The sequence below is a fragment of the Fukomys damarensis genome, unplaced genomic scaffold, assembly GCF_012274545.1.
Source record: "Fukomys damarensis isolate Sample0158 unplaced genomic scaffold, DMR_v1.0_HiC HiC_scaffold_1, whole genome shotgun sequence".
Lineage (NCBI taxonomy): Eukaryota > Metazoa > Chordata > Mammalia > Rodentia > Bathyergidae > Fukomys > Fukomys damarensis.
In genome coordinates, this window is record NW_022900913.1 from 29,208,453 (window position 1) to 29,220,464 (window position 12,012).

The following is a 12,012-nucleotide window of genomic DNA, read 5'->3' on the forward strand; positions in this document are numbered from 1 at the left end:
TTTTTTTTTTTTTTTTTTTTGGTACTGGGCATCGAACTTGGGACCTTGAGCTCGAGAGGCAGGAGGTGGAACCACTGAGCTAAATCCCTAGCCCTTTGTTTAAAATTTTGATAATTCTGTTTATCATAGGATAATACTATCATTATTTTATTTTTTATTTTGGGAGTAGAGGAACAGAATTAGAGAAATGCTTTTATGATAACTTCTTTCAAATTTCACTTACTGATTTTACTGTTCAGAGTCTTCAATTATGTATGCTGTGCCTCCTGTGCAGGTTTTATAACCACATTCAAAGGGAGAGGTCAATCTTCAAATTCTTGCCTACCACCAACCAGCAGCTTTTATATATACATATATATATTAAGAAAAATTACACTGTTAATGTTAAATTGAAAGCAAAGCTATAGATGACAGAAGTACCTACGTAGGAGGAAGCTTCTGCTTTAGCTGCTTATTGGGGGAACATTGACATGATAGGAAATAAAATAATGTGATCGATTCTAGAATCTCATCTCTTACTCTGGTGGTATGTTCTCGTGACTTAACTCTGCTACAGGCAGAGTTGCTTGCTGGCTTTTGCTTAATTAGATGCCTCTGATATCAAGCATACTTTGCTCAGTTTCTCATTATTTTTCAGAGCCCATCTCATTGACTACCTGAGAATGATGTCTTAACTTATATAAAAATTAGACTTATTTTTAGCAGAAGATTTGTACAATTTCCCTAAAGATTTTTTTTCTTTACTCCAGCCTCACATTCTCATACTTAGAACCCCACATCCTTTACTCTTGTCCTCATGGGCTTGGAGGATAGCTGGCCAACATCCTCTATTTCCTTGAAGATAATAAAGTTACTATTCAGTCTTCTCTTGTCCAAGTGAACCAGAATTATTCTTTTCTTTTTTAAAAACATTTCCTTGAACATCATATTTTCTCAGCACTTCTGTTATCTTTGATACTGTCTTCTAAGACACTCTTAAGTTCTCCAGTGACTAAGGATCAGCTCAGGGCTGAAGGTGTGGGGACCTGGTGAAAATGTTAATTTTACTGTGCCTTTTATTGCATTTTAGTATCTTCTTATTGGAACTTAGTTTAATGGCCTTTCCTTCTCACTTTCCCTTGTTTTTGTTTTTTGGGTTTTTTGTTGTTGTTAATATTGAAAAAACAATTTGGAATTGCTGAGCATAAATATATTTATTTTTAGATTTGATGAAAAAGGTACATATTTCACTTTTTCTGCTTCTTTAAAATTTGAGATTGGTGATCCTTTTTCACACTTACTAAAAATAGCTGTATTTTGAGTTTAATGAAGGAAACAGAGTTGCTACAGATGCTTAATACTGGTAATTTAAGCTCTGATGAATACAGTTTTGTCTTGGTTATTATGCTATTATTAATGAATATAATCTATTTTGTAAAAATACTATACTTTGAATTAAAAAGTACAAGTTAGAATTTGAAGCTTTATTCAAAGTCTAACAATTACCCTTCCTTAGGACATAAATACTAATGTTTATAACTTCATTTATTTCTTATTTCTTGTTTCTTTTAAAAGTATAACTTTATAAATTTTTCTTTTAACTGCTAGACTTAATTCATCTGCAGTTATTTATGTTCTATATTCAGCATTCTCTTTGAAATGTTCTAATTCTGTAGGGGTATATTTTCTCATGTTCATCTGCTTGACAGTGGTTTAATTTTGGGAGTTACAGTGAGAGGTGAAAAGCCAATCACATACTGCCCCAGGCTTTGAAAGCAAAATAATAAAGATAAAAAGAGGACTTGTCTAGCTTAATAATTTACCAAGTTTCTAATGTCATTTGGTCCTGGTACAACCTGTATTAAAAGGTACCCACTACCTACTTGTATCGGTACTTGCAAATCAATAGTTTTGCTTCTACTTTAGTCCTTCATAACCATTTAAATAGTGTTTCTCTTACCATTACACAGAACTTTTTTTCTGAGAGTTTATGTTTTATCAGGTATTTAAATGTACATTTCCTTGAATAGACATGTTGGCCATGAATGCCAAAGCTAGGTAAAAAATCAGCTACTAGATAATATAACCATAAGGGACAAACATACTTAACTCCTGTATAAAATGTGTGTTGGGGTGAGGGGGACCTGGTGTTGTAGTCTTTTTAAAATGTTCAGAATGAAACACTATTGCTTACATAATGTGTAAACATATGGTACGATAATGACTAATGCTCTGCTGCTTAACTCCAGCACCATATATATTGCATTCAAGATGAGCCAAGTGAAAGATTTTGTGTCTTGTAGGATTCTCTGACAGTTTTTCCTCTCCTAACCTGAATCTGATGAATGATCTTTGGTAATAAGCTTTCCAGCTGTTTCTATCAGAACTTTGGCCAGACTTTCACAGTTATAGTATATATAGTATGGAGAAAAAAAGAGATCTATAATTAACATATATCTTAGCATAGTGTTTTTCCCTTTCTGGAGAGATAGATAATAGTCTTGTAAGAGGAGGGGTTGTGGGACCCTCCAAAAAGCCAAATAAAAGAATAGGATATTTAAAACATCTTTACATATACTATATTAAGATAAATAATGTTTTAAATGCCCTATTGTAGATCATCTCTGTAGGAAGGTTCAGCTTTTCCTGTATATTTTTAATTTACATACTTGATGGTTTCTGATCTGATCACACAAATATTTCTGATCTAATATCTAGAGGTTTAATGTGTTTTATCATTTGTACTTTGTTTATATAAACAAATTATTGGGGTTATTATTTTTATGCCCATCTCTTAACTGTTGATAAATGAAAAAAGGAACCTAGGTCTGAGTAGATTAGATTGGGAGAGATAGCTGTAGTTAGTGCTTCCCAAGCTTTTTCACAGCTTTAAATTACCATAATAAATGGCAATATGTGATATACACAATGTAAGTGAATAGTTTAAGGCTCTTGTGCCCCAGACCCCACTCAGGCCTGAGGGGGTCAGTCAGTGTCTTGGCACCCTGTAAATCATCCTGTGCCCACCAGCAGGAAGCTCTGTTGCTTCTAAGTGGGTCCCCCTTGCATGGGTTCTGGGGTATGGGCCTTGCAGGTCCACCAGCCACTTGTGTTTCTCTTCCTGTGGACTCCAGCTTCAGCCACCTGTTTGTTTCCTGCTCCCAGACTATCATTAAAAAGAGTAATCACCAGGGGCTGGGAATTTAGCTTAGTGGTTCTGACTGGCAAGGCGCAAGATCCTGAGTTCAATCCCTGGTACCAAAAAAAAGAGCAATCACCAGAATTTCTTCAGTCATTATTTGTGCTTTCTTGGCCTTTTCAATTCTTCTCAAGTAACAGGACTGGAGCAAACTACCTTTTAGTGTTTTGAATTAGATGAAGAAAATTGAGTTTAATTTTCTTACCCAAGAGACCTTCCATTTTCTCTGAGAACTTTTTCTTGTGATGAAATTCTTTAGGCAAGTTTATTATCAGATACAGATGTGGTTCATTTAATGTCAAGGATGACTACCGCTTTCCAGATTTTTGCTTTTATACTTAATTTTAAAGTGCAGACGTTAAATAAGTAAATTGATTTTAATAAATGAATTTTCAAGGGTTTAATGGGAATTAATTTGTTAATTAGTTGCCAATTAAAAAAGTATAATTTATGCATCTGTATCACATATTTATGGCAGCTACAGAGCAATATTTTCTTTTCTTGGCTTTCCTACACCAAACGCTACATTATAAAAGTGTTATAGTATTTTTATTTTATTTCTTAGCACTATTAGGCTTTTGTCTGACTTATCAGCAAGATAAATTATTTGGGACAGAAACAAAACGGCTTCCAACAAAAATTACAGTTGCTACAGGTCTGACCCATGATACGAGTTCCTTGGAGTTGGAAAAATGTGAGAAAAAGGGACCCATGTGTGCTTATATAGAGAAAAGTGTGAAGAAAATGTCTGCCTTGACTCTCTTTCATTCATGGGACATTAGATGAGTGATGAGGATCCTTACTTATTGGAGACGAAGGCTTACTTACCAGATTTCCTTCTTGAACTTAGAAGAATGAGGGTTAAGCCCCATAGCCAATGCATTTAGCAAAGCCGTCCCAAGTTTGGGGAAAGCCAGGCTTTGGGAGAGAGTGGAGGGAGACCTGCACAGGTCAATTAGCCTAGAAAAGTTGAAACAATTCCCATCTTCCTCTTCTCTTTGGTCCAGTATTTTAATGTAAAAAACATTTTTTTTTTTTCTCTGTGAAGTAAATCTTAGACTTGTGGAAATCTGAAAATTTGAGCAGTTCTTTTTCTAGTTCTTTTTGTTTAAGGTCATATCTTGATTTTCATTCTTAGTCTTGTGAATGTACACACATGGTCATTCAAATGTATTGGATAGCCCTGAGGATGGCCATAATTCTAAGGCTGCTTCTGTCCAAGTCTGCAAAATTGTGTGACAGTCTCTCTCACAGACAGGTATCAGGTTCTTTCTGTGAAGAATTTGAAAATGCTCATTCTCCCATGGACTTACTGAGGTAGTTTATTCATTCCTGTACTACAAGACAGAAACCAAACATGAAAAAACCAGATGGAGTTTGGTTTACAGTGTGGGTCAGCAGCTGGGAAGGATCAGGAAATGGTGTTTCAACATAATCATGCTTAAGGCATAAAATAATGAACAACATTGGGCTTCTTTTAGCATGTAAAGTAGAATAAGGGTGGTGTTTGAATATGCACATTATAGATACCTAAGGAATGATATCTCACAGGAATTGATTTATAGTAACATTTTCCCCTTTTTTATTAGTATATGTTTGCAATATGTAATAAGTACATTCATTGTCAGGAATTGGTACATACACGTGTCACATCTCAGTCCCTTTATTTCCTCTTTCCTTTTGTTTTCCCTGATCCTCATTTTTTTTGAGGGGAGGATACCAGGGATTGAACTCAGGTCCTTGTGCTTGTGAGGCAGATGGTGGAACCACTGAACTAAATCCCTGGCCCCATCCTCAATTTTTGAAGTGGGAACTAATGGGCTTTTTCTTTTATGGTTTCAGTGATTACCTCCCCCTTCCAACCCAGGGCCTTTGTACTGAGCCACATTCCCAGATATTTTTAATTTTGACATAGACTCTTAAGTGGCAAAGTTCCCCAGGCTTGTGCTCCATTTGTAACAATGCTGGGGATTGAACCCAGGGTCTGTTTAATACCAGAGTATCTTACCACTGAGGCACATTTCCATGCCCCCTCTATTTCTTAATATAAACTTCCTAAGATTTCTACTTCTGGCATGGGTTTGGAAATGGTTAGAAAACAAAAAATTTCCATCTTCCTTTCTCTTTATCTTTCAAAATAGGGCTTTGCATGATTAAGTAGTATAAGGCAGTGAACAAAGGAATTGGAGGAATCTGCCCACCAATCCTAGCTTCTTTATGTGCAAGTTGTCTTTCTATAGCCTATTTCTTCATCTGTGAAATGAAATGAGATTACTAATTTTGTAGTATTAGTGTGAGACCTTGATTACATTAAATATAAAGTTAAAGGTATCTAATGGTATTCTTCCCACCATGAAATAAAACATAAGTCCATTTCTGGTTTCCTCTTCCTCCTCTCATCTGCTTCCATGATGTCACTTAAAGTAAAGCAAGCCACACAAATAATGTGGGAATTTTTGTGATCATTTCACTTTTGCTAAGGGGGTAATTTTTAAATTCCTGTTTGGGGATCTTGACACTCTGAAAATACTGCTTTCTACACACACACACACACACACACACACACACACTTTGTTTTTATTTGGTTTCTGCAAGGAAGAAATATATCTGTGTTGAGTACATTGAAGTCTACTAACTTCCTCTGGTCGTCTTGCTTATGATCTCCAACCCTGGCTCTGGTTACTTACTGGCTACTATTGGAGATACATACTTTTGGGGCAGTTTGTGATTACTCTGCACTGCCAATTCTAAGGCTAAAATAAGAGTGGACTTTGGTTTAGAGAGAAATACTAATTTTATACTAAAATGGGGTTCATCTTTGACAGCTAACAGGAGCTATTAGTGAGCACATGTTTTGTAAGATGAAGTAAATTACATTAAAAGTAAAACACTTTATCAACTTAATTAAGCAAATCAATATATTAAAATATGCAGACTAATTTTAGCATGTAGTTATTTGTACCACAGTGGCTTTCTGCCTTTGAATCTCATGATACAATGTGAGAGCTTTCTCTCTGATCTTATAAATCACAGATCTTGATGTTATCTAATTGTTTGATTAAAATGGTATACTTGATTTGATACAGAGTTCAGTAAATCTGTAGTTCTGAATGTATTGCCAAAGATGCACTTCTTCAAAATGAGGATAAAGGAGTTTGGGGTGGTGTTTGGATGATTGTAGTCTAAGTATTTATAGCTCATCTGTCTTCTGATGGTTCCTTAGGCTTCTAGCAGGCACGTGTCCATTGTTTTTAAGCAGAGCACAGTATGTATGTTTGACAAGTTAGCAGCGTGGCAGCTCTGCTCCTTCCCCAGCCTTGCCGCCGGCTCACAGATTGTTTGGTTTGGCAGGTGGCCAGCTCTCTGCTATAAGATGCATTTTCTTGACAGGACAAAGTGTGTAGCTGCATTAGCTGCAAAGTTTACAAAGGTTAGCCAAACACACACAATAAATATTAATAAACAAAAAAGGCCCACCCACCTTTGACTTTGAATTCTGTTTCTTCATTCTGTGTTTTGGAATCCTGTAGTATTTGATTAATAACCAGTCTTAGGGTAATTGAGCCTTAAGTATCCTTTGCATGAGTTAGCCTACTCACAGACCCCTCATTGGCAGCTTTGGTGACTTAGTCATTCCAGAGGTCTGTTTAGTATAAGGAATCTTACTTCTCTCTCCTTGCTTGAGCATGAAAAGAGAGTACATGTGTTTCTGCATAAGAGCTTAAGTTGACCAGTCATGTGTGTGTCAGTGCTTTGAAGGATAAAGGATATGAATAGGAGTAGAGGTATAGTGCCCTTTGTCTCCCTGGAAAGCAATCAGACATTGGTCTCTTGGCCTGAGTAGTTGCCGCTCTCTAACATTTACACCCTCATGCATAGAGACACAGAGAGAGTAACCGTAACCTGCTGCCCCTGGAAACTGCCTATTTGGCTGGGTGTCTTGGAATTTATCAGGCCTACATTGTGGATCTTTTCCAATTCTGCACCCTGCTCACTTGAAAACTTATTTGAGAACCAGTAATCTTAGACTGCTTAGCCAGACCTCTGGAGAACTAAGAAAGAGAAACGACTCTAATGCCAAGTCCTTAGGGCTGTTCTGGGGCCATTTGTATGTGGCTGAAGTTTTTGAAGACATTTGAAAGACCCTCTCATTGTCTTCTCTTGCTTTCTGGTTCATGTACATCCTTTCTCATGGGCCACATTAGCACATTAGGAAGGAACTAACCTGGCTGCATTTGTAGGATACCAGAGTATAATAATGGTCTGGAGAAATCAAATTATTCCTCGTGGAGAGTAACTATTTTAACTTGAAAATTATCTCCCAACTCTACCTAGCAAAGTAATTCATTTAGGCATTGTTCAACAGTGACTTTTAATTCATTCCCTTAGCACACATTGATCAGACACCAGCACGGGCACTGGGAATACCTTAAAACGTAAGTCTGTGACCGTGTCATATATTCTAGTGGGGGAAGCAGATATCAAGCAGAATAGACAAATTACAAATTATGTTAAAAGGTCATACAGAAAAGGCAGGGGACTGGTAGGAAACAATAGTCTGAGTAGTGATGATATTTAGGCAAAGACCTAGATGAGTCTTGGCTCAGATGCACTTCTTCTAGATAGGGTTACATAAACATGATGTTAGGAAGTTATGTTTGTGACTGTCCTTATGCTTCCATATACCTGGCTATGACCATCAGGAAATGTCCAGTGCCATGGTTCTCAAATTAGGCTCAGTGGCCGAGCACCTGAAATTCAGGCTGCTGCTTTACAGACTGTGAACTATTGATTTACTTAATTCCATCTTACTAACTAGGAGCAGTTGTGTTAGGAGAAAATTTGGCTTTTACACACATGCATTATAAAGTACAGTAGATTCCATGAACATATGTACAAAGCATCAACAACAACAGAAAGGATAACCAAATTGTTATATGAAGTATAATTTATTATTTTCAAGTTTTTCTGTTAACAGTTACTATTGAATGTTTTATGTTTCAGCACTTGTTAGTAGACATTTGGGCAGCAGACACTGGATTTAAGGAAACCCTAAAATTATGAAAATGTGCTGGAAAAAGCACAAACTCTCTGGTTTGATCCTTTCCAAGAACAACTGAGTCTTCTTCAAGGATACATAGCTTAAGCATCAGCCTTCCAGATATGAATTAGAAGTCATGTAGGCTGTTTTTAGCTTGTTCCTGAGTTTCTTTTGTAATCTCAGAAAAGGATTTGCAGCCATTTAACTATATATGTATTTCTGCCAGTCAGATGAGTGAGAATATCTATCAAAGGGATCTCAGAGATTTCCAAATATTCTGTCTTAACAAAAACGTGGGATGATTAGTGATAAGGAGCCAAAGAAAATCAGCTCAAGGTAGAGTTAGGTCATAGAAGTTCCAGGATTCTCATTTTACCATTAGAACTGTAAAATGGCAATATCAATTGTACCTTTTTCTCCCTTAATCCTTGTACAATAGCATGGCGAGTGACAGGTTATTCAATAGAACTTGAATTAATGTTTCTACTCAGTTCTTTCTCTACCAGAGTGAGTTCTACAGACCTGGTACATAGTGTTTCTGCCTACCATTATTATCTTCATCTTTTCCCCTTTAATTCTATTCATGCTGTCCCTCTCACCTCTGCTCTCTTACTACAGATGAAAATTAAAAACAGGCTGTAGTTCTCATTCAGAACCCCTGGTTTTTTGTGGTTCTTTGAGCATTACTTATTTTCCTCACCAGAATTGAATCCAGAGGGTCATAGCTTCTAGTACACCTTCTTTAAAGTAGTTTTTAATGCAGGTTAATATCAAGTTTTTATATTCTGTATTTCTGTTATACTTCTGCCATTGCCCTATTGTTTTATCTCACAGTTAGGGTAAGATTATTGAATATGTACCAATATGTGTTTTTTTTTAAAGAAAAAAAAACAAAAACAAAAAACTTCATGAGACTTGGATCTTTGTGAACTAAAAACAGTAACCACCTGGCCTCAGTCTGCAGCCTAAAGGAACATATTGTGTTTGTGTAAAAGCATGAAACACTGAGATCCAAATCTGCTTTGGTGGTAAGCAGAACTGACTTATGTGGATTCAACATTCCATGATGCCAGCCTCATATGGTAATGGAGCTGGGAGCCTAACTTTGTGTTTTCAAGGCTGCCAGGAAAGGACCATCTCTTTTACTTGTATGGTTTCGTATAGATAAGAAGTGATGGATTGGAACTTAACCTCAAGAAAATATCCTAAAAATTATCAGTTGCTGTCAGGTTGGTGTTTGATTTAGTAAACTAGCCATCAAAGTAGTAACAGATTTTTACTCCCATTTTTATTTGGCTTTTTTTGTTGGATTTCATATCTTTCCTTTTCAGAGTGTTGTCCGCTGCCTGTGGCATCCAAAGCTGAACCAGATCATGGTTGGAACTGCGAACGGGTTGGCTAAAGTCTACTATGACCCCAACAAGAGTCAGAGGTATTTTATAAGCATTGCTCATTTTAGATGGATGACAACAACTGGGGGAAGGGCTTTGTTTCACCCTGCTTTTATTTATTTCCCCCTTTGATGAGGATCCACCCTTTTAGAAAATGCAGCTGGCACAAAGTAAAGCCTCAAACTCCTAGTATTGTGCTTTAAAGAGGATTTAGATATCACCCTTGATCCATACTGAATTCAAAGTGAAAGTTTCCTGGGGATTTGCAGTTCTTTAGCTGTAATGTTGAGTGCAAGGACCCGGGTAAACGTCCTGCTCACTTTGCATACCACCCTGGACAGTGGCATTAGCAGTGATGCATGTGAGGGATTAACAAAGCAGGGAACTAGCCACTTAGAGCAAATAGAAATAGCTTGTCCATTCTGTTACCTTTAATTTTTAGATTTTAGCAATTACCAATTTGAGTGTTTAGCAAGATTATTCTCTGCCAGCAGAAAGGGAGAACACAGGTACTCCTCTTTAACCCCCATTCCTACCCAGATGTCAAATGTAAGCATACCAGTTAATGAGGAGCTGGGTCAGTACCTCAATTTATTTCCACTTTCCTTGGCACAAGAGTGTTCATGTGTTACCACCCAAAAAAAGATGGTGTATTTCTCTCTCTTAAGGTACATTAACTGATTAGCTCTTTCTCTAGAGCAAGCCTTTCTTAGCTAGAATTAAAATTCACTTGCTAAATTCACTAGGGTTCCTTATAAACCTATTTTGAGAATTCATATCCTTTCTGAGGAGAGGAAATCCATCATCTATTAATGAATATTCATTGACCACAATTTTGCTCTAAATAGAAGCAAACATCTCTGTCTTCCTTCAGAACTTTCTGGACCAGGGTTGGAACTTGAACTCTATAATAAAGTTATATCTTACAGAATTTAAGAATAAACAGGATTAGCCAGGGATTTAGGTCAGTTGTACCTCTGCCTGGGGTACCAAAAAAAAAAAGAATAAATAAGATGTTTTGTTTGTTTTTAATACAGACATTAAAAATGCTAATGTAATTATAAGTCTGTTTCACTTAAGAAAATGATGAGCTTCATTTGATAAGCATCCATTTATTTATTTATTTAGTTTCATACTGGGGATCAAACTCGGGTCCTTGCACTTGCGAGGCAGGCAGCAGAACCACTGAGCTAAATCCCTGGTCCTTCATTTAGAAGGATGCTATCTTGGAATTTTTAAGAAATATGCTTATTCATATTTGGTTCCTTTAAAAGAAAAAGTTCAGCATTGCTAAGGAGGAGTAAAAGCACACTTTTGATTAATCCCACACATTCTTGGGCGGTAGCCCCTTGACAGTGCTGCCAAACTGACCCCATTCCAAACACTTGTACTCTTGTATTTGAGATATGGACATATGCCACTTATGATACAGGCCACCCAGGTTGCTTCCATCTGGGACATAAACTAGAATTTGAACCCTATGACCTTTAGGGTGAAGATGTTGGTTAATTTTATTATTTCTTTAACATCTTGAGTTTCTAAGTTATATTTATAGGGTTTAAAAAAACCCCCTATATTCCAGATGTCCTGCTTCTCTCCAGACCTTTCACTTGGTAGCGACCACTGACTCACAGACTTGCTTTTCTGTTAGTTTGATAATTGCTAACACTTGCCTTTCTGTTAGTTCAATAATCCCTTATCACTAAGACCCCATCTGTTGCCATCCCTCAGAAAGTGAAGGATTTGACAAGACACTGTGCAGAGTATACTTCTAAAACTATCTGATGTTTTCAAGATAAACTTTCTTTCCTAAGACAAAAGATAGAAAACAATTTGCTTTTATACCCCTAGGGGAGCAAAATTGTGTGTGGTTAAAACCCAGCGGAAAGCTAAACAAGCTGAGACTCTGACCCAAGACTACATTATCACTCGTAAGTTGTTAGCATGGTTTTGAGTAATGTGTCTGTCTTTTCTCATGTGCTATTGTTTGGTTTCAGAGACAGAAAAACCCTGAGTTGAGGTATATGTTACAAAAACTCCCATTGTACAGACTAAAGTTTGTGTGATGGCTACTCTTTTACCCTCTGTGACTCGTTTCAGGGTCAGGATTGTCTCATGTAACTTTTAATCCAAACGGGAAAGAGCTTATTTGAGCCTAGTGCATCACTCTGTATCAGCTTTTTAAAGAATAACAGTCTGGTCTACAGATAAACAAGAAAGTGCTGTTCTTTGAATTGAGAGGCCTAGGTTTGTCCAGTTGTGCCACAGCTTGGCAATGTGATGTTGAATGCCAGAAATTCACCAAGAGAGTGAGCAGTCTAGATGAAGAATCTCCCCGGTTCCTTCTGAAATCTTTGACCATGTTCTAGACCCATCTGGAAACATTTATATATAACATTTTT

General features: G+C 36.8%; 1 protein-coding gene across 1 annotated transcript in view; it reads left to right on the top strand.

Annotated features, from left to right (window-relative positions):
* Positions 1-12,012, top strand: part of LOC104849161 (WD repeat-containing protein 70) — a 110,789-nt gene that overhangs the window by 78,498 nt on the left and 20,279 nt on the right. Inside the window, exons 5-6 of the mRNA XM_033759975.1 lie at positions 9,551-9,651; positions 11,462-11,541. Coding sequence (XP_033615866.1) covers positions 9,551-9,651; positions 11,462-11,541 — 181 coding nt within the window. The remainder of the gene's footprint in view (positions 1-9,550; positions 9,652-11,461; positions 11,542-12,012) is intronic.